This window comes from Aythya marila (assembly GCF_965140915.1).
Source record: "Aythya marila genome assembly, chromosome: 1".
Taxonomy (NCBI): Eukaryota; Metazoa; Chordata; class Aves; order Anseriformes; family Anatidae; genus Aythya; species Aythya marila.
Window position 1 is genome coordinate 61,448,147 of NC_139042.1, and position 23,073 is coordinate 61,471,219.

At 38.9% G+C, this 23,073-nt stretch overlaps 1 protein-coding gene across 1 annotated transcript in view; it reads left to right on the top strand.

Moving 5' to 3' along the window:
* The window catches only part of COL4A1 (collagen type IV alpha 1 chain), a 126,208-nt gene that overhangs the window by 32,625 nt on the left and 70,510 nt on the right, over nucleotides 1-23,073 (top strand). The window contains exon 2 of the mRNA XM_082783080.1: nucleotides 15,936-15,986. Coding sequence (XP_082639206.1) covers nucleotides 15,936-15,986 — 51 coding nt within the window. The remainder of the gene's footprint in view (nucleotides 1-15,935; nucleotides 15,987-23,073) is intronic.

Here is a 23,073-nt window from a genome sequence, read left to right on the forward strand (position 1 = left end):
TTTCAACTTCTGAGTTACATCAGTTAGACAAATGATCCGTGAGCAAATCCAAACGGAGTTACCATTATCTGTGTGCATGAAATGTGAGCTGGGCTCCAAACAACTGTGACTGTATCTTAAAAAAGATTTTTGTTTGTTTGTTTACTAATTATCCTCTAGTTGCTTTGAAATTTGTCAATTTTTGATCTTTAGGTTACGGATTTCCAATCTATAAGACAGTCAAGACGGATGACACTTTTAATTAAAAAACAAAACAAAACAAAACAAAAAAGCAACTAGAAGGTTTTCATGAACTCACATAAATTCAGCCTAAAGAAGAGTGCCAAAAACCAAATGACCCCGGGTAGTCGTGAATATTTGTGACACATCTTTAAGGCACTAGTCACAAATTTAAGGTTATGTGTGGGCAGCATTGATTCCCTTTCAGTTAATGAACCACTTTTACTAAGTAGATGTAGAGCTTTTGAGAATGTCAGTTTTCTTTTAACTCTTTGTGTGGTGTAAATATGTGGTTGTTTTTTTTTTTGTTGTTTGCCTTTTTTTTTTTTTTAGAAGTGTTATTTGGATGTGTGGTTTAAAGTGTGGTCTGTTCTAGGGAATGATTTGGGAATACATCTGGCGCATTAAGGATGTTGCCATGAGAATGACATGTTCTGAACTTTGAGTTTTAGTACGACTTTTGCAGATGTGCTGGCATTGAAAGGCGGTCTCGTGATGTGGCTTTGGGTGGTTTTGCTTACATTTATCACTTTTATTCCTGTTTTTTTGAGGACACTTGTTACTCAAAATTGTCAATATTTGCATGTCTAGTAGCGGAACCGTTAAGCTGAACATTTTTTAATTAGTTAATCGTAGTCAGAATGTTCTGAAACAGCCAGACTAATTTATAGCTTGTAAACAGCTTTTCTCCTGGCACTGAAATGTCAGTGAAATACTGTAGATCACAAGGATATATACAAAAGGATGCAAACTCAGGTTTTCACAATTAGAAAATTTTGTTTTTTTTTAATCAAAATTACAAATTCTGTGTTCGGCTAGTGCTGCCCATGACATGTCTTCCAGAGTTATTCACGGGCTGGGAAGTCTCTAGCAAAGAGCACTGGGAAACTCGTTCTCAACATCCACAGGAGTGCCCGGAAATTTGCGAGTTATGGCATGAAGCCAGGTTGGTAATGCCAATGTGTATGATCATTTCTGACAAACTAGAAGCCTATCAAAGCTTGCAGTCACATTACAATTGACTACTGCAGACAATTCTGCTCTTTGAAAATTAAATGAAGTTGGTCAAGCTATTCTGAAAAAAAAAAAAAAAAGAGAGAGAACACCATGTCTTACAAACCAATGTTGAAAGGGGTTATGAAGAGAAGTCATATAGGTTTAGAAAATGGGAAGTAACTATCAAATTTGTTCAAGAAAAATTTAGACCAGCTTAACTTTAGAGATGCTTTCAACCTCCTTTCACTACTACCACTGAAAATGGAAGTATCTTTGTTAGTAAGTGGAAGTTACACTCTTGGAAAAGGAATTATGATCAATAATATTTCATTTAAAAGGTAAACTCAGGGGACCTCCATCTTTTTCTAATACAATGGCATGCAGTAGCTCATAAATACATCAGTTTAACAAATTATCTAAGCGCCTGGTATAACTAAAGTGCTGCAGAAGCCTACATTAGTTTTACATCAGACTGATATAAAGCACAGGTCCTCAATGGTTCAGTTACTGGTTCTGCTTGCATCACCTTGCCCCTCAATTGCGGCACCATTTTTTGGATTGACCTTAGCATGAAGTTACCTCAAGAAGCTAGAATAGGCCATTAAGAAAATGAGGGAAAACGCCACTGTATTTAGTCCTCATACAGTTTAGTTCCAGGATGAATTTGATGCATGTCAGTGGCAATGCAAAAGTGGGGATAGGACTGTAGGAAGGAGAGGACAAACCTGTGGCAGGTCCCACCAAGACTGTATTCCATGGCATTAGCTATCAATAACCACCCTTTCAGTGAGTCGTGGGAGGAATAATCTTTCTTGTGTGCTGCGTGTTGTCCTTTGGGTACCTTGAGCCTCCTACTGGGAGGATATTTTTTGGAAGAGCTCTGGAATTTACACTTTGCCCTTTTCTGTAGTAACCCATGTTTATTAATTTCTTATATATATTTGACAAATAATGAGATCTTTAGTGCTTATTAGTGCATTTACTGGATGGATGAGCTTACTCGCCTGTATTTGTTTTTTAATTCTAAATAACGTGCAAAGCTCTTGAAGCCTATTTGAGTCTGCTTGCTTGTCAGTGGAAGAAATCTTATTGCTGAACATGGCTTCTTTTTACTGTTTTTAAATAAACTACTCACAAAATATTTACAGCTCTATGTCAATCTTCATCAATGTTTGCAGTCCTCCTGACCTTTACATGTGGAATGCAGGTTAGGCAAATGTTTAATTATACTCAGCTGTAGCTTTTCCATCACTCAGGAAGTTGCCACAGAAAAGAATGGATTCTCTTCTATATCACGTTATTTCCGTTTCTGCATTAAAAACTATTTATTTTTATTTTTGTACTCAGTTAGTTCATCATTCTTGTAAACTGTCAGATATTAAACACTTTCCTGGTTGCTCATGAAGTAGGTTTATTTACTGAATGCAGTCAGCAACTGAAGTGGTACAATAAAAATTACGTTGCATGTTTTATAGGAGGAAAATAAATAAATTTTTGTCAACTTCCTGTCTAGGCAACAAAGAAACATAAAAGAAAGAGAGGTCTGACAAGTTTGTTTCCTTTTGCGTCTGACAAATGTTGCACACTAAATATTTCCTGTCTCTATTTTGCTCTACTGTGGTCCTGTTCCAACATTCAAATTTTTACTGAAACTGGATTTCAAATGTGGATTTTGAAAAATGTAATTTCGAGAAAACTGTGTCTGTTTTTCATTTGGGCCAGACAAGTAAATTAGAGTACACATGGCTAGTACTGATTTTTTCTTGTGGCTAGGTTTTAAAAATGTTGAAGGACTACCCATTGACTAGCCACATTGCTCAAATTGAGTTCAACAGCAGAAAAAGAAAAAAAGTAAGGTCTTTGAAAATTATTCTAGACTAGTCTTGAATTCCTGATTTTGAGACAAAATTATCTTTAATGTATGCAGTTATTTACAGTTATTTACAGTCTAGGTGCAGTTATCATGCACCTAGAATTTTGCAATCTAATAGCAAGTGAAAACATTTTCTGGAATTAAGACCTGATTTGTATAGAAAAACTGATGAAAAGCTACTGGTGTATTGTGAAGAGAGAAAGCAGTACATAGTCAATGATATCCTTAAAAGGAGGAAAAGATAGAATTGATTGGCCTGTTAAGGTGCAAAGGAAAAAAAACTCCCAATTATGGATTTTTAGGAGTCCAAACAGAGGTCTGGCTGATGATTTGTTGCAAAAATATTAATTTAGCTGAACTGAAGTTATAACTTTAAGCTTTAGAGAAGATGACCTGGTAGATGTTGATTAGCGGTTTGTTAACATAGTGGAGAAAAATGCATGTAATAAACACCTGGTCCTGCTTGCAGTCCAGAATTTGTGGTAGGATTATAATACAAATACCCCTAAAATAGATTTCACTTCAGGAAATTTATTAGGAAATGATGTTCCAATTTTAAGTCTGCTTGCTATAGAACTGGCTGTCCACAACAACTGGCTGAAATCTTTCACTGTAGGAATTAAAAGCATCTTTTTATTGTAGCAGTGGTTTTGTTATAGGATGAACCTATTTGGAAGAGCTTTTAGATCTGTGTGGAAAAAAAGGTGGGTTTATAAAATGAAATTTTGTGTATGTGTATATTTTGGCTGGCTGCTAAGCAGACTAAACATGCTGCATGCATTTGAAATCCAGTGTTTGACAAGGATGTTGGAACTGCTGTGGTTACTGCTGCTGTTTCCAGAATACCTTTTGGTTCTTAAAAGGTATTAATTGCTCATTAGCAATCTTATGACTCTTTGTTGAGTCTGCCGTCCAGAGTGAGGCTACCACTGTCACTTCTTCACAGTGTTACTGAGACTAGTGAGCTAACCCCCTATCTAGAAGAAAAGAGACTTAATGTGTTTTCTTAATGAAGTCTTCTAGACTGTTCTGATAATTTATGCAATAAAAATTGCATGCAGTCTAGTAGGTTTTGATAGCCTTCAAATATTCTAGCAGACTGTCCTCTTTCGATTTTACTCACAAATTATATATGCTTGCACTATTCCATGGAGGTCAGTAGGGATTTCCCTTAAGGCTTTCCTTTTAGAAGCTGTGGAATTTCACAAGTAGGGGCAAATCTTGTTTGCTGCACAGGATGCTGCACCTCTTGTGAAATGGGGCTGTGTGGGATCTCTCCTCCGTGCAGGTTTAGCCACAGTTTCAGGGAGCAACTGCATGAGTTGTCTGCTCCTGGAGCAATCTGTCTGTCCTGAGAAAAAGGGCGTAGAGCCCTTACTGGTACTTGGACTTGGAGCTGGGCCATGGACATGTACATGAAGCTAAGTCTTTTCAGGAGTCACACAGAATCAGACTCAGGAGTGGGGAGAGGTAAAGGATAAGAAACTGGTTATAGTGAGTAGAGGACTTAGAAGGTGAAAATAGATGCCATTCATGCAGTATATGGGATGTGGAGGCAGGAGGCCTCCTGGGCAAGGAGTGTGGTTCCCTGGCAAACCTGCACATGCATATAACCTTCCCTGGTGAAAACTGGAGTTGCATAAGTGAAAACACAGTACTCATAGCCCACACAAAGGAAAGCCATGCTCAGGCAGGGGCATTTGTTTAAAACACAGGTCTTTATCTGTACTGGACTGTAGGTCACCTGGGTTCATCCTCAGGGCCCAGGCCTAGAGGCTCAGGAGTTTTTCTTCCTGGGCTTTTCTCCCATTCTTCAGTGCCTATCCCCACCAGGAGGATTTCGCCTCTCTGTTTATTTAGTCTAGGCAACCGGTAGCCAAGGGAGAAGCCCTCCACTCCCCAGTGCTGTACTGTTTTCAAGTTGTTACTTTCAAATCTATTTGTTTATGTTGATGTCCGTGTTTATCAGCTAACGGAAGGGAAAGCACCGCTCACCAACTCACTGTAAACATTTGCAAAATTGCTCTACTGGCTTCCTGCACATCCTTCCTCCCCCGACATGTCTCCTTGGCCTTGAGGTTTACAGAAAAGCCTGGAGATGGGTAGGGTCGCTGAAGGTGGCATCTCCACTGCATACTCACCCTTTCTCCACCATCCCTGATGTAATCAGGCATTGTAGGTGCCAGGAGAGTACTGGTTATAAAAGTGAAAGCCCAGCAATAGCTCTGGACAGACACATGGCCCAAAGGGAGGTCACCTTTCCCTCAAGGTAGCGGCTGAAAGGGGAACAGCCTTAACAGGATGCCCACCTCGCATGTCATGGACCACCAGGCACATCGTTCTGTCCCTGTGCAGCGCCTTCACTGCCCACGTGGATGTGCAAAGACACATGGGCTCTGAGGGTTTTTTGGTGTCCTGCAAACCACCATGATCAATGAAAACACAAGTGAGGATGCTGGGTGGTTATGAAGGATGCCTTCTCTCCATTGGAGGTGTTCTGCCACACAGGAGGTTGGCCTGTGGCCACATGGCTGCAGAGGTGGCACTTCTGCAGCACAATTTTCTGTCCTTCCTGCAAGACTTGTTTGTTTAATTTAGCAATATGGGGTATGGGAGCTTCTCATCTGTATCTCCTGGCTCAACTTTGCCTCTTCACAAAGTAGAAGAGTAGGATGGGAATTATAGGCAGTGGTTGCCATAACTGAATTAAGAGAGGATCATGCCTTTTGGAATGTGTTCCTGGAAATGCTTTTCACTGAATAGAAGGTAGTCCCAGATTATACTCTAATTCTCAGCTGCCGATGAAGAACAGTGACTGTTGTACCAAAGGATCCACCTACTCTTGTGTGCTACTGAAACCTGGAATATTTTTCACTTCTTTGAAGATATAACTAAAAATGGAGTTCTTAAATAGGAAAAGGGTACAAAAACAACTGGATAGACAGTAGTCCCTTGGTAAATACAGTAGTCTCTGTTTGCTGGAGGCTAAACAATATGTGGTAGTCTGTGGATTTAGATCTGCTTGTACGTTTACTGATGGATGGGTTTGTATTATAACGATAATGAGATTAGTTAGTATTTGCATTAGTTAGTATTCTGCACAGTTTGAGCTGTGCAGAACAGAGTGGCATAAGGTGATATTTTGAAAACTTTACTAAATAAGCAAATACCTTGATTCTTGTCAGAGCTTCCTGTAAAGGATTTTAGTTTGAGGAAATGTTTGCTTTAAATGTCATTTTTGTCCAAATATGGAACAACAGGAATAGCTTTATATTTCCTGTGAACTGACTGGAAGCCCCCAGGATTTGCATTGCTTTGTGAAAATGATGTTCACATCAGCAGCAGGAAAGTCGTGTTCACAGAGCAGCTTTCAGGGGACTCCCATGACCCTACCTCCAGGACAGACCATTGGGGAATTTGGAAAGGAATGTCAGAAATGAGGTCCCTGTGATGAAACATTTCAGATCCAGAAATCTGGGATTCATTTGACTAAGATGTGACTGTTCATTTATTACAGCTTTTTACTGAGTACTTCTACCAATGCTAATTTAAAAAATAAATATTTTCTGAAATAATTGTATTAAGTATTAAAAAAAAAAAAAAGAGACAATATTTTTTGAGTGGCCAAAATACACTGGAGATCTCTGATAAGTATCTGTGATCTGTCTGCAGTTTTTGTGTGAACATCCTGAAGGATTCTGGTAACACTAAAAACAACAACAACAAAACAAATACAGCCTCTGGCCAAACAGAAGAAAAACTTGCCAAAATCTACAAACAGCCCCTCATGTCCCAAAAGCAATAAAGAATTTATTTCCAACTATATTATATAGAGATTTATTTGTAGAGAACCAGTTTTGTGAAACTTGTAAGAGGATTTTAAATAAAACCAAAGTTGAATTGTTGTAAATATTTCAAATTTCATTGTCCATGATGATACTTCAGACAGTAAATTCTCATTTCTTTCAGTTATATGCCAGTTTGGGTGAGACTTGCTTAAAGTTTCCCTCAGATTAAAAGTGGTACTTGCCTGATGCATTGACAACGGCAGTGCCACAGTTTTCCACTGTGTACGATTGTTACAGGACATTTCTTATCTAGTCTAAAGCTATTCCTAGAAGATGTGTTAGGAGAACAACTCTGCATTAACAGAGAGCAAGTGGGGACCACTTCTGCTTCTTTCTGTCCTACCCATGTACATCAACGTACATCCAAGGGAGGTCTTCAGCAGTATGAGAATTTTAATTCTTCTTATGCATGCAAGGTTTAATGAGTCTACAGAAACTGGGCTGCACTTATTACTGTTGCTTAAACCTAGGCATCTAGAACCATGCGAGAGACTTATCAGACATGACAGATACTACCTGGGACTGAGGGGAGAGCTGTTGCCACCTGGCTTGGAATCTGGAGGCAGGTGGGATACCACAGGACATCGTGAATGGCACTGTTCTACTGTGCTCTATGAATACTGGATTTACAGAAAATAGAAATGACACAACCAAGGATTTTAAATAGCTACTACATGACAGAAACTTTCAGTTACTGCTGACTAGAGCTGAACTTAATTTGGAGACCTAGAGGTGGAAAGCTGTAAAACCAATAAGCCATCCCTTGGTTCAAGGAATTCCCAGAACAGTCGTAATAGTAGTCCGTCCTTGATATGCTGGGTAACAAAAATGGACATGAAGATAAGTTGCCAAGTTTTTAGGTTGTTTGTGTTTTTTTTTTGACTTTGAAGAGAAGGAAAGAGACGGAAAGACTGGACATTATAAATATTATAACATTATAAAATCATAAAATATCCTCTTCTCTCTATTATTTATCTGTCTAGTGATATCTGAAATAGGTGTCTTTACAACTGAAATGAGAGCTGTCCTGCATTTCTGTTCTCTGCTTTAAGTCCTGAAAGTGAAGGCATGACAAGCGTTCCTCTTCCTGAACCATTTTGTGGGTTGAAGTTCATCTGTCAGTCCAGGACAGTTGGCTTCCTACTAACTCCTGAAAAGGGCAGACTTCCACTGTTTAGGCATATGATCAAGGCCAGTCTTTTAGCACAGACATCGCCAAAAAGCAGCTACCCCTGTCACAGCAGAGCGTATGGGAATAACTGAGTGAGTGACTGCACCAAGTCACCACTCTCTCTCAGCACTTCTGACAAAGCTTGAACTGCTAAATCTCCTGTGTGTGAATCTTCCTCTGCTTGCCCAAAGTACTTTTCTAATGCTTATGCCAAGGTTTCCATTGATGAAATATACTTAGAATAAGTAGGCAAACAGATACCATGCTAATTATCAGTTAAAGCTAATTGTCATCAAAGTAATATGTTGTATAATTAACTTCAAGCTAGCCTTACAAGTTGATTCATTCTGAAGTGAAATTTTCTGTTCAGATGCTACAATTAAACTGACTGTTTTTCTGATGACAAAAGAGGATACGTCCCAATCTACATTGCAACAATTGCTCCATTTCAAACACTAATGAAGGAAAAGTATAACCTTTAAAAATGAAAAGCTGGTAGATTTTGATCAGGATTGGGTGAGTTTGTCAGCAAGTTGGTGATTTGATGAAAAATACGACTTTAGAATTGGTGAAATAAAAAATGTAAACCATATTCAAGGAATAAAACAGTAAAAGAAATTATTAAGAATAACAATTTTTTAAAAAGAAATCAGAGACATTTTTGAGAAATGCTTTAATAGTGCACTTTGACTTGTTTGATTTTTCATCATTTGCTAAGAGCAAAGAAAATATACCTGGACTCAGAAAGGAGTTGCTTTTTCATTATGGTATTTCCTTGAATTTTGAAGATACCCGTGTTCAGTGTAGTCAGGGGGTTTTGAGTACCTGCTTGACAGCCTGCACTTGGGATATCTACTCTCACACTGCTGTAGTGTGGTTCCATACCCTGCTGTTGTGGAGGCAGGATGAAAGCAGGTGAAAATGCCTTTATACTCCACTGCTTTGCACATTGAGGAAGATGCTCAGGTTCCCATCTCCGATCTAATAAGATTTCAATGTGCCATGTGAAATGAAATTATTTCAGTGGGAAAAAGGGGGGTCAGTCTTGCCTTTGAAATGCTCCACAGCACATCATGTTTCTTGTTCTTCTGAGAGAAATGAACTCAACCCTCTGAGGCAGGAGGTAATGTATAGCACAACTTTTAAGTCTGGGTCAAATACTTCATGCAAAGCTCTGTTTTGAAGGAGGAATATGACTTTGAGGTGTGGTAGTTCTGTGTTAGTGTTTTTGTTGTTGTTGTTGTTGTTGTTTTTTTTTGTTTTGTTTTGTTTGTTTGTTTGTTTGTTTTTGTTTTTCCCCTTAATTATGGCAAGGAAGAATTGTGTTCTTATAATGAGCAGTCGGTTTGCTTTGTGAAAATCCTAGGAAAAAACGTAGGCAGGAAAAAAAATCATTTTCTTCCACAGACTTTCTATCAACCAGGAGATCAATACATAAATTAACCTTACAAATATAATATTTCAACATGTACTTGTAGCTAACACTTATATTAATACTGATCCATACCTTATCACTGTAGTCTGTAAAGACCTAGAAGTTCATAAGTTAGACATTTAGGTCCTTTTTAATAGATTAAATTGGATGTTTCTTGCAAATATTTTTATCCTTTTGTATAAATACAGTATGGTGAGATAAAGAAACAATGAACCTTTTCATCCTGCTATATTTATTTCAGAAAAAAAAAAAAAGAAAAAAAAAAAAGGAGAGGAGAAGGAGTTTATACTCTTCAAGTATAGCAACCTGTTTCCAAAATCTAAAATAAATCTAAATCTAACATTACAGGGACAAATAAGACATTCTTTCTTTTCTTGTTATCCTTTTTGTTCTAGCTAGATGCAACTCAGAAGTTGTAGCAATGTGATTTTTTTTTGAAGTTGTTAATGGACTGAAAAATCAGTTAAGAAAAATATTTTATCTGAGTGTTGCAGTTAACTGATTAGTAGTGATTTCCTCTGATGATATTTTACATACAAAAAGAACAGTTCAGCTAATTCAGTGCAGTTCTATCCAAAGGGTAAACATGGGAATAGTAATGCAGCTAGGGAGCTATTTTGACATTCTGAAGAGAAGAAAATATGTGAAGAATTTGAGATAAGTATCCTGCTGTTGGCATCACTTCCCTGTTCCCGTATTTGGTGGGATGTGAAACTGAAGACATCTATTGATCCAGTTCTTTTGTCAGCTACATGAGCTGTACATATGTGTGCGCAGGTAGAAGTGCAGTCTTTGCTATGTAGAGATAAATCTCTGCTGTGATTAAGATAGCGCAGGGGAGGAAAGATTGTCTGGTGGGAGGAGGTTGAGCTGTCACTCGAAGCTGTCACAGAAACATCCCACTGACATAACCAAAATTGGTGTTTGAACTGGGAATTGGTGCTAGGATGCAGTCCAAATTGGGATTTGAACTAAAGCAAAGCAGACAGGGAAATCTTTACTATTCTCATCAGAAAACATGATCAGTGTAATGTCTAAACACAAAATGACATTTTATAATGAATAAATTATGAGATGAAATAAGTATTTTTGCTTGTTGAAGCATTTCAGATATGAATTAGAAACGGTGAATAGTCCCAGAATTTTAACATCTGTGCTAGCCTCATTGGTCACCTGTTCACAAGGTTTTCAATCACTGGCAAGACATTGCATTTTGGTGTAGGGGAAGTGACTATGTGCCCTGGAATGCGATTTTCAACACAAATAACGTTGAGTAAACAGCGAGAAACATATCGGGTATCTGCCTTATACCTGTGGTGTACAATGCAAGACTGGAACTAGACTGAGGCCAATGCAATTGGCCTGTGCCTGCAGGAAACTCAACCAAGGCTGGGCTGATATTGTGGGATGGGAAACTGCATTCTGTCGTGAAAAAAACACTTGTGCGAGAAAGACGAGTGTCCAGGAACCAGCTCTGCCTTTGTGCCCTTTGGGTGCTCTCTGCAGCCTCCAGACACGGGGCATTTCCAAATATGGCCGCCGTCTCCCTCGTAGGCTGCTACTCTGGCTGTTTGTATTGTTCCTGTACGTGTTCCAAGCAATAGTCCTCAACTGCCAGGAAAGTAGCTGGACGGGGAAAAATAGACCAAAATGCGAAAGTCTGTAGTCTGACAGATGTGTTAGAAACGGAATTGCAGAGCAGAGTTTCTCCCATCCGCTGCAGGAAGTTTCAGCAGTGCTGCTCTCAGGGCTGAGCACCCCTGAGGCCTGAGTAGGCAGGGGCTGGGCTGGGTGCTTTTAGGGCTTTCCTTTAGCATGATGGTAAACAAATGTCTCTCCTTTAGGCAAATATTCAGTCTGCATGAAGCACGTTCCCACACGTGATGTTAAAATGGCATAATCTTTTTTGTAGTTTTATACTGATTTGCTAGCGTGATTCACAAAGCTTATCAGTTGCAGACAGTCTGGGAGGAAGAAACAGAACGGAAATGCTTGTCAAAAAATAAAGCAATTTGTACTGCTAAAATGAGCTTGTGCTTCTGGGCTAACTGGTATTTTGTGGGAGGAGTAAGAAGAATGAATGCCACCAAATATTATCTAACAGGCTAGCCTGAGCTGCAAGGGAGCTGTGGCTGTTTGAAACCTGCTAGCTGGCCATGCAGAGTAGGTGCATCTGGCAAAGATCTTTGGGTCAATCTAATTAACTGCTACACAAGGAATAAAGACCCTTCCTTTTCAGTGCCTCCCCCACTACGCATTATACTTCCTGCACAGCACCATTCCTTCTCTGTTTTTTTCACTTGGAGGACAGCAGTGATTGCTCCAAGCTCCATGCGGTTCCTGGAGAAGACACTGTTTCAAAGAGGATGCCTAGGAGATAGGACAAGAATATTTTTCCCATCTCTAGCCATGTGTGGTGGGAAATCACAAACTGGATTCTTCATATTAGACTTGTTCTAAATCAGAACAATTTCAAGTAAGAGTAATAATTTGCATAGTTTCATCTCACTTACCTTGAGATGATTATCATTTTTCCTTCAGGATGAAGTTTCACATTTAGGACTTGATTGTGCAAGGTTCATAAGTCATTCCTAAATGAGCTTCAGAAATGCAGATCTCCATGTTCACTGTTCAGAAGATACTCAGATAAATTACAATACTTTTTGAGGAATGAGGAGATATTATAATTCTCCATCCCTGTAGCCCTCTGTATCCCTTAGCCCTCTAATTGTCTGTGTGTGTACACTTCGCTCTCCATTTTTACCCTTGTTCTCATATGTAGCCCATACTTGCTTATTTCAGTCTCTCCTGCTTTGTCCTCCAAGGTGTGATTCATTGACATTGAAAGCAAACATCCGAAATAGGTGAGATGAATCCCAGCCCAGAAATGCCTGTTTCTTACTGTCAAATAAAGGGAGACTGCAGTGAATAGATGTTTGTAAGCACAGTAGGTCAAATTAACACAAATCCTTATTCCTGTACCTGCTATAAACATCTTGTTCTCCCAGTTTCCCACCTCATTACTTAAATGCCCCTTTGACCTCCTTAAACTGACATTTGATCCATAAGCTTTTTCCAGTCTGTGCCTCCCATCTTCCCAGATGACCAGGAGGAAAAAGTTCATACTTCTTCCTAGCATATGCAGAATCTTGTCACATCCTTTAGATTCAAAAATAGGCATTGGTAGCTGCAGATAATGTTATCCAGTAGAGGCTGTCATTGTTAGCCAATCTTCCATCTGTTTATAAAGGTTACAGTCAGTAACAGTAGGAGATGATGCTACTGTAAAATAAACATGGAATTTTGGAGTACAGGTGGCGTGCTCTGGCATAGTAAGTTACAGCACTTGACTGCAAATAGGACGTTATGCAGCTGTGCCTCCTGATGCTCTGTACTTTTTTACCTTATGTTTTTCTAAACTGAGGCTTAAGAAACAGGAAAAATGGAATATAATGAAGTCATTTTTGGGAGCACAAAAGGAGACCTGAAAGCACAAATCCATTCTTCTGGCCATGCCAGATTTAAGAACAAAACCCAACTGAAAATAAATAGCAACATACCTTTTTCTAAAATGGTGCATGTTAAATAACAGGCTGAAGGAAATATGAGGGGATTAACATGAAAACAGATGTTTATAATGATACAATGACGTATTTTAATTACATTCCCAGATGCAATTAAAACAGACTTCTTCTGAATTTAAGGGATGTGTTGATACAACTGATAACATTCTACATGATGCTGGAGGAGGAAGTATGAGCTGCAGGCATGCGTCCTCCAGCTGTGATCTCATCAGGTCTGAAAAACTAAGAGAGGTTGTACAGGGTCAGTTCTTGAAATGGGAGGCCCAATGCTTTTCTGGGCAAAACCATGTACTGCAAGAAGTGAAGTTGATTATTCAGAGAGTGGCACTTTTCCCTATTGGTCAGTACTGAGTTGGCGTTGTAGCATGTGTTGGCATTGTTTTCAGATCCAATTGTCTTTCTACAGTATAACGGAAGAGAAAAATAGGAATATTGTTGCTTTATATGAATGTGGAGAAAATTTAACATCAAACAACAAACTCAGCAGATCTACATATATATATATATATATATATAAAGATAGCATCAAAAGCAACAAATGCTTCAGGAGCTGGTATTTTAGTTTTATTGGACAGCCTTTAGTAATTTTATTTTAAGCATTAAAACCCAAGTTCTCTTTGATGCTTTGCTTTAAAAGTAAATGTACTTAAAAAGTGTTACTGTATTATCAAACTTTCCTGAGTGAGAATGTTTATTGGTCTCTTTCCAAATTTAGAACAGTTTGGGTGCATTTGCTCTGACTTCCCAGCAGCACTGAGGTCCCTGTAGCTTCTGTATTCCGTAGGCATGAAGGGATGGACGCTCAGCATCCTTGCTGAGAGCTCATTCTGGAGAGATGCTGCCCCTGACTGCTTCCAGTTAATGGCTTACTAGGACTAATGAAGTATCTCACGTGCATTAGTACAATATTCAGGGATATACATTTTTGCTTGTTTTCCTCGTAGTTTGTTTCTGAGGGGCACAACAACTATAAAAGTGATAGACTGCCTGAGTTACTCACCAGCTGCTTCATGACTATGAGGAAGAGAAGTAGGAAGTAGTCCAGATGTACTTGAGAGTGCAGGAGTACTTTGGTAACACAGAGCAACCATAAGCTTTCACTTGGGCATCAGTTAATCTGACTTCTCTCATCTGTTACCAGCTTTCATGTTTTGCAAAAATATGAACGTCTCTTCATGAGTATGTGATAGAAATCTCAACCATTTAATTATTATTGACTTAGAACAAACAAACAGACTTCCAAATCTCTCAAGTCTCTGTCTCTTGGCTTATATGAACAGAAGTGTGAAAGCTTTTAATAGCATTTATTCTCATTGAGCTCCCATCCTCAAACATCTAAAGCAGGAGTCTTTCTCCCTTACTTCTGAGGGAAGTTACACTTTGGAGTATTTCAGGTATTGAGATCAGCTGTCGGGACTAGCAGAGCCAGCTGCACAGTGCACCGCCCTTCCCTCCTGAGATGAAGACCCCCCTCTCCCAAATTCTCCTGTCCACCTGGCCTCCAGAATTTTACTTTACAGAATCCAGATAAATTTGGGAATCTGTCAACATTTATGCTGAAGTACTGACATTTTCTGGAGGTAGAAGTTAACTGCATCTAGACTTTAGTTTATGTAGTGTAGAAACCCCATAAGGTACTGCTGTACTGAGAAAACAAAATCTTTCAGGAAAAGAATCTCTGCAGTATTGACTGGAAAGTAATTCAGACTGGCTATGCCTTTCTTTACTCATGTGTTTGCATACATTCTTCTGCTGCAGTGAATGTGCTTTTCCTAAATGGAAGATTTCCCATCATAATGACAATTACAGTTTGGCATTACAGAAAGCAAGAAAGGAGATCATCTGAAATGTAAAGTAGATGTAAGAAGGGACCAGAACCCTGGAGATAGTCATTGCCAGTCCAGTAAACATTAACAATTGTCTCCTTATCTAATGTTTAAGATTAGGAGCAGTTTACCCTTTTGAAGGCTGTGGTTTGGCTTGATTTTGTGAAGTATTTGCAGATGTGCTTGTTTAGATAGTGTACCATGGTAATTATACCAGTATTTTAATTTCCTTTAAAAACTTTTTTTTTTTTTTTCATATCTGAAGACTGCAAATCACTGATTAAAAAATTGAGTAAATCAATATCAAGATCTCAGAGTAAAGACCCAAAGGGTATAGACAATATTTTGCATCTTCAAAAAATAATCAAAGACTGTATTTTTCAGGTCTTCTGTTTTCTTCCTTAACTGTGGGAGATAAGTCATGAAATACAGTTTCCCCATTCCTTTCTCCTCAAAGCAATGACATGTATTTATAGAGATTAAGTATGCGTGCAGCCATTTATTGATGAACTGGTACTAAAGAGATGCTTCTAAGAAAGGATTGATTTTATTTAAAAAAATCTGTTGGGCTTTGAATGTATAAATGCAGAAGAATCCTAGAGGAAAGTTCAGAAGTTGTTTTGAATTGGGACTTGAGACTTTCATATTGTTAGATGGAGAATATGCATGTGTTCTGGAATAATGATTTATATTGAAAATGCTGGCCCCGAAATACAATGATTTAAAAGCAATACAGCATTTTTATTAATGAGTAAAAACTACAGCTTTTTTTTTTTTTTTTTTTTTTTTTTTTTTTTTTTTTTACAAAATCGTCTTTGACTGTGACAGAATGTACGTCTGTATAAAGATAGCAAAGTACTGCATTGGGCTTAAGTGGACATTCCATGTGCTGACCACCCTGCTGATATCCCTGACTTGTTGCTGTATTTTTTGACTGTCACCCAGTTCAGACAATTAATCTTCTATTTCTGTTTTATTTTCAGGGTTGTTCCGGTTGTGGAAAATGTGACTGCAGTGGAGTAAAAGGGCAAAAGGTGAGTATGTCAGCTGTCTCTGCTTCATTATCTCTCTTACTTAAACCACACAGTGTATAATCTACTGGGCGGCAGGTCAGCCGTGGGTTTCCCTGGGCATTTGTATCACCATAGAACATTGTCAGGCCCTTTAAGCAGTGTTTCCAAAATGCTGCCGCCTCAGTATCTGCAGTGGCAGGGGGCTGGAGGCTTGGGGTGGGAAATGCCTAATGCCATCACTGTTGGGTGAAGCCCCCAGCCTGGTGCTTAGCCATGTCCTCTCTCTGTCCCCACTGAGCGTGATGCTGACCCGTCAGCCTCACCTTTCTCGTGCCTCATCTTTCCCATGCCTCACCTCCAGACTTCCAGTGCAGATCTTGGTTTGACATTCTTGACCACCTTTGGGAGAGAGGTGAGCACCTCCATTCAGAAATGGTCCCCTCAGTGCTTTCCAGGAAGTCTGTGGGCTGTGATGCATCATAAGCAACATACCTTGACCAGGGGTCAGGTAACCCCAGAGGCAATGACATCCAGTAGGAAGAAGGAAGTTGATAATAAACTCAAATACAGAAAAATATTTCAGATCAAGGAAAAAAAAATTTCCTTTTTTTTTTTTTTTTTTTTAACAGAACCTTGCAAATCTGTTCATTCAGCTGTGCAAGCTCTTTCTGTGTATGAAACAAAAATATGTATTAAAGGTTTCTTTTGAAGCAAATAGCAGTGAAGAAAAAATACAGTGTACTTAAACATTCCATGAATTCCCTCTGCAAGTTACCTACTTCAGTAAATATTGTAGACACTCAATCACTTTCCTTATCTCTTTCAATTTTGCTGTAGAGATTTTAATCTACACTATCTTTGGTTGTGCATGCACATGTACTGTATATCTACCATTACAAATGAGTGTAAACCAATGGTTTTATCATCCTGTGATTGCAGTGGGTACATTTTTCAAGGTAAGTTGTTTAGGTCACCCAAAGGAGTACTTAGAAGAGTGTTTTTTTCTTTAATTGTTGGCTCTTTTAATATGTAAATACACATCCAGTTTTCTACATTGTCTCATATGCGATAGCTACATATTTACAGATGAGGATTTTAAGAATGTTTGTTGGTGGCTTTTCTTTGGTGTTCTCCAAAACAGAGGAACGTAAGTGGCTTAATTAGAAAATAAAGCAGAGATAATTTTATTTGTAGCAGAACGTAGATTAATTTCTGAGAAACATGAAATGTGTCAAGTTAGAAAACATCTTTAAGATGAAGTCTCCTTTTTTTTAATGACCAATTATTATCTGTTTAATAAAAGTCAGCCATCTATTAAAAACAAATAAGGCAAAAATTAGCTAAGGGTCTGGAACTCTGAAATTGTTCCTTGATATCTTGATCTTATTTTTCAGTTACAAGTACAAATGAATTGTAGAAAAAGATAGATATTATATAACAACTCTCATGTTGAAAGCCATTAGTTTGCAGTTCATAGAGTATGCCAGCATCTTGTAACTAGATCATTTTAAAAAATGATAGTTTGGGGAAATAAAATGTAAAACACTTCATTTGTTTTCATCTGTGTTCTGTGAGAACAAAAATATTGTTTTTGCACAGAGTTACATTGTTTAAAGGTAAATTGTTAAATGATAGTGTTTGTCACTCCAATTTTATGAGTACAAAAGCCAAATGGTCCGTACCAATTAGTACAAGACCTGAGAAGAGTCAATGAGATAACAGGAAAGCGCCGCCCTATGGTTCGTAACCCTTATACCCTCCCTGATGAGTAAAATCCCTTATGAAGCACAAATAGTTCAGCGTTAGAGATTTAAAGGATGTCTTCTGGGCATGCCCACTGGATCCTGAAAGTTGGGATATTTTTACATTTGAATGGGAAGACCCAGAAACAGTCCATAAACAGCAATATAGATGGACTGTTTTGCATCAGGGATTCACTGAACCCCCTAATTTGTTTGGGCAAGAATTGGAAAAGATTTTAGAAACATTTCAGATTCCAGAAGGGGTGAAGTTGTTACAGTATGTAGATGATTTATTAACATCTGGGGTAGAAAAATCAGAAGTAAAAGAAGCCACAAACAAACTCCTGAATTTTTTAGGAAAACATGGGTTAAGGGTACCTGAAGATAAAGTACAGTACGTAGAAAAAGAGGTTAGGTATTTGGGACATTTAGTCTCTGAGGGTAGATGAAGAATAAACCCTGGAAGGATTCAGGGAATTGTGCAACTTCCTCTCCCTAGAACAAAGAAGGAATTGAGAAAATTTTTAGGTTTAATTGGATATTGCAGACTGTGGATAGAGGCATATGCGCAGAAAACAAAGAAATTATATCTCAAATTACTGCACAAAGAATCCAATATAGTGAACTGGACTAAAGAGGAAAAAGTAGTGGAAAATTAAAAAAAAAAAAAAAAAAAAAAAAGATCTTATTACAGCACCAGTCTTAGCTCTTCCCGCCCTAAAGAAATAAATGTTTTTATAACTGTAAGTGAGGGTGCTGCTTTGGGGGTCTTAACCCAAGAGTGGGGAGATAAGAGGAAAGCTGTAGCGTATTTGCCTAAATTATTAGACCCCGTGTCCCAGGGATGGTCAGAATGCATTCAGGCAGTAGCAGCAACTGCCTTATTAGTAGAAGAGAGCAGGAAATTGACCTTTGGAGGACAACTGATTGTTGTTACCCCTCACCAACTGAAGACTGTTCTCACTCAGAAAGCAGGAAGGTGGCTGACAGACTCCAAAATAATAAAATATGAAGCTATTCTAATTGAAAAGGATGATTTAACTATAACTACAGAACCTGTTTTGAATCCTGCCTTCTTCTTGTCAAAGGGAATTGAAGATCCAATGAATATGGAACATAAGTGCTTAGGTCTAATAAATTACCAGACAAAGATAAGATTAGATTTACAGGAGGTGCCCTTAGAGGAAGGGGAAATATTGTTTATAGATGGATCTTCTAGGGTAGTACAAAGGAGGCGATGCAATGGTTATGCCATCATTGAAGGAACAGATGGGAATGTTGAAGAAATGGCAAAACTGCCTAGTAATTGGTCAGCTCAAACTTGTGAATTATATGCATTAGATCAAACATTAAAGTTGTTAAAAGGAAACAGGAAACTATAAATACTGACTCATGATATGCATATTGGGTGGTACATACATTTGGAAAAAATTGGGAAGAAAGGGGCTTAGTAAACAGCAAGGGAAAGGAATTGGTCCATGAATAATTAATTAGACAGATTTTGGAAAATCTGTTACCACCAGAAGAGACTGCTGTGGTGCACGTGAAAGGACATCAAAAAGGAAACTCCCTACTTGAATGGGGAAGCAGAATTGCAGATGAAAAGGCTAAAGAATCAGCTTTGCAATGACAAGTAGAAGCGAAGCTGCTTCTTGTACCTGAAATAAAACCTCCACCTGAAAAGCAAATATTCAGTGAAAAAGAGGTAGAAGCCTTCAGGGAGTTAGGAGCGAAGGAGACTGAAGGACGGTGGATTCTCCCTGATGGGAGAGAAATGGTAAATAAATAATGAGGGAAATTTTAGCTGTTCTACATCAAGGAAGCCATTGGGGAGTCCAGGCATTGTGTGATGCTGTATTAAGAAAATATGTATGTGTAGGCATGTATACCATAGATAAGTAGGTGTGTAATAGTTGCATAACATGCCAATGAGTGAATAAGAAGGTCTGCAGAAACAGCCTCTGGGTGGGCGGGAGCCAGGACTTCTACCTTTTCAAAGTATCCAAGTAGATTTTAACTGAATTACCTAAAGTAGGTAGATTTAAGTACTTGCTAGTATTAAGTGACCCTTTGCCAGGATGGGTAGAAGCTTTTCCTTCAGTATCAGCAACAGCTAGTGTGGTGATAAAGGTAATCCTGGAACAAATAATCCCTAGATATGGGGTTGTTGAAAATATAGACTCAGATCAAGGAAGTCATTTTACTTCATCTATTTTTCAAGAATTAACGATAACCTTAACAATGAAATGGGAGTTTCATACTCCATGGCATCCTTCCTTCTCCAGAAAAGTAGAACGAATGAATCAGACATTAGAGAAACATCTGTCAAAACAGGTTTTAGAGGCTAAGCTTCCCTGGACAAAACGTTTACCTTTTGCAGTTCTCAGAATTTGAACTGCTTCTAGAAAAGATGTAGGAGTTTCACCACATGAGATGTAGTTTGGGCTACTGTACCTGGGTAGAAGCAGTGAGATACCTACTTTTGAAAATAAAGATATTTTTCTTAAAAACTATATACTTGGATTATCTTCTTCCTTGGCACCTCTCAGGATTCGTGGACTTTTGGCTCAAACCCCACCTTGTACATTCCCTGTAAATTCATTCCATGCAGGAGATTGGGTCCTGATATGTACCTGGAGAGAATCAAAACTCCATCCTGAATGGGAAGGACCATTCCAAGTGCTACTAACCACTGAAACAGACATAAGAACTGCAGAAAAAGGTTGGAGTCACTATACTCGAGTGAAAGCATCCGTTGACCCTAGTACCTGGGAAGTTGTTCCTACAGAAGACTTGTTGGAAGTTAAAATCACAGAATCACAGAATTGTCTAGGTTGGAAGAGACATTAAGATAATTGAGTCCAACCTCTGACCTAACACTAACAAGTCCTCCACTAAACCATATCACTAAGTTCAACATCTAAACATCTTTTAAAGACCTCCAGGGATGGGGACTCCACCACTTCCCTTGGCAGCCCATTCCAATGCCTCACAACCCTCTCAGTGAAGAAGTTTTTCCTAATATCCAACCTAAAACACCCCTGGCACAACTTTAGCCTGTTCCCCCTCTCCCCCAGGCACGTGGGAGAATAGACCAACCCCCACTTCTCTACAGCCTCCTTTAATGAGCGATAATCAAAAAGAAAAAAATCAAAATCAAAAAGAAAAATCTCATAATAGACTCTGAGCAGGATAAAAGCTTACAATTGTAAACTAACCTTTTTATTTACACAGGTAAACAGTAAATGTGACTTGAGATTGGGAAAAAGGACTGGACTATACAGAATTGGAGTGCCTCCAAGGCGTTTTTATTCTAGTAACAGTGTGCATCTTATTCTTTATATTGATAATTATTTGGAAACCTACGATTTAAAAATAATGACAGGGAGAGGTCAATTATTAATTTTTATTCTGGTGATTGTATGCCTCAAAGAAGGCCTTGGCCAGCTGGCAACATGGAAAAAGGAAGACCAGATAATAGGAGCAGCAGGATACCCTGTCAAGATGTAGGTGAACATGACAAAAAACGAAATACCACAAAGCATCACATTTTATGCTTGTGAGGTGTTAGCTTGTGGAGATTTAAATGCACAACGACAATTAAGCAGTGAAAACAAGTATCTGTCCTGAATCTAAGACTAGTGGGCTGTATAAAGGACTCCTTTGCCCAGGATGGAGTAATGTATGGTGCATAACCACTTATAAAGGATGGACGTATACACCCAGTCCAAGTAATAGTTTAAAGGCATTAATGAGCCAGATTAACATATTTAAAGGAACTGTTCAGTCCAACTGTCACCCTCTACAATGTAATCCCATAACTATAACAATTAATAAGGCTGGTGGCCTTATTAACTGTACTTTCGGTCTCGGAGCAGATGTGAGTGGGAAAGACCCAACATCCAGATCTAGGATAGCTGTATGGGATCCACCCTCTATTGTCACCAAAGGTAGGGAGAAACGAGGAGAAAGCAAGAGGCCTTCTTCGAAATGAGGCAGTTGTGACAGTTAAATAAATAAAAGATCTTAGGCAAACAATTGAGATTGAAACAGGGTATTGGAATGTGAATGCCTGGATAGAAAGGGTCAAATATACTGTCCAGAGTCTCAACCATAGCAATTGCTATGCTTGTGCCTCAGGACGACCGATTTCCCAGATAGTGCCCTTCCCATTGGGGTGGACCAAGGACTCCCAGGGAATGCAATGTATGATTGCATTGTACCAAGAGAAGACTGCCTGGGGAAATGAGGCCTGTAAGTCTCTCTCTTTGTTATTCCCTTCCTTGTATGATAGCGATACCGGGGTTCCCCCTGTATTCTCCACAGCTGTAGGTAACCATACAGCTTGCCTCTCACGGCAGGGTGTGAGTGCTACCCAGCACCTGGGAGAGTTTGCCTTGTGTACAAGGACCTTGAATGCTACCAAGGACTTGATGGGAAACTACTCAAGACTGGAGATCCCTAGGGCAGATCTCTGGTGGTACTGTGGAGGAAAGATCTTATGGTCCACCCTACCATCTAATTGGGGAGGTACTTGTGCAGTTGTTCAATCAGCTATACCCCTCACCCTGGCATTTGAAAGACAAACAGCCGCTGGTTGTTGCATTATTCCCTGTGTAAGAGGACTAGTCCATCAGTTAATTGAAACTGCACTATTGAAACAAAATGACCGTGGAGCCACCACCTTACTAAGATACTATGATGATATTAGAGGAGATAGAAAGCAAAGAAAGTGAAGAAGAGGAAGATATCTACCAAATTACACCTTAGAGAAAGTTTTGCAAAAATCACCAATTTATAAAGAAGAAAAGGGGGGAATTGTGGGAACAAAAATGTTTTTGCACAGAGTTACATTGTTTAAAGGTAAGGAATGTGGTATTGAAATATGCTTGCAGTGATAAGAAAGCTTAGTAGACGACCTTGTAAAATGCAGACAACTAGACTCCTTAGAGCAATTAGGTGAAAATAATGGTGTCAAGTCTCCGGCAACTGAAGGCCATGTATTGTCTGTGAAGCATTGGATAGGTTGTGAACCTGGATTTCCCAATCAATGGGGTAACAGGGGAGGGTCCTGGGTGTTGAGAAATAAAGTATATAAACTGTGCTATGTGACTACCAGGTGTGCTTCTGCTTGTGTCCACCATTGCAATCGTGAATAAAATTGCTACTTCACTGAGATCCTTGCCTGAGCCTATGTTACTGGCCACAGAGTGTTTCTCACAGTTCCTGCCTTTGCTAGAGCTTCTCTTGCTGACATTTTCTATTTGTGTAGCTCAGAGACTCAGAGAGTCCTATTTCTTGAAAAGAAACAGGTGCTTGCCTAATATGATCAAAGCCAAAACAACCTCAGATTAATGTCGGTCATT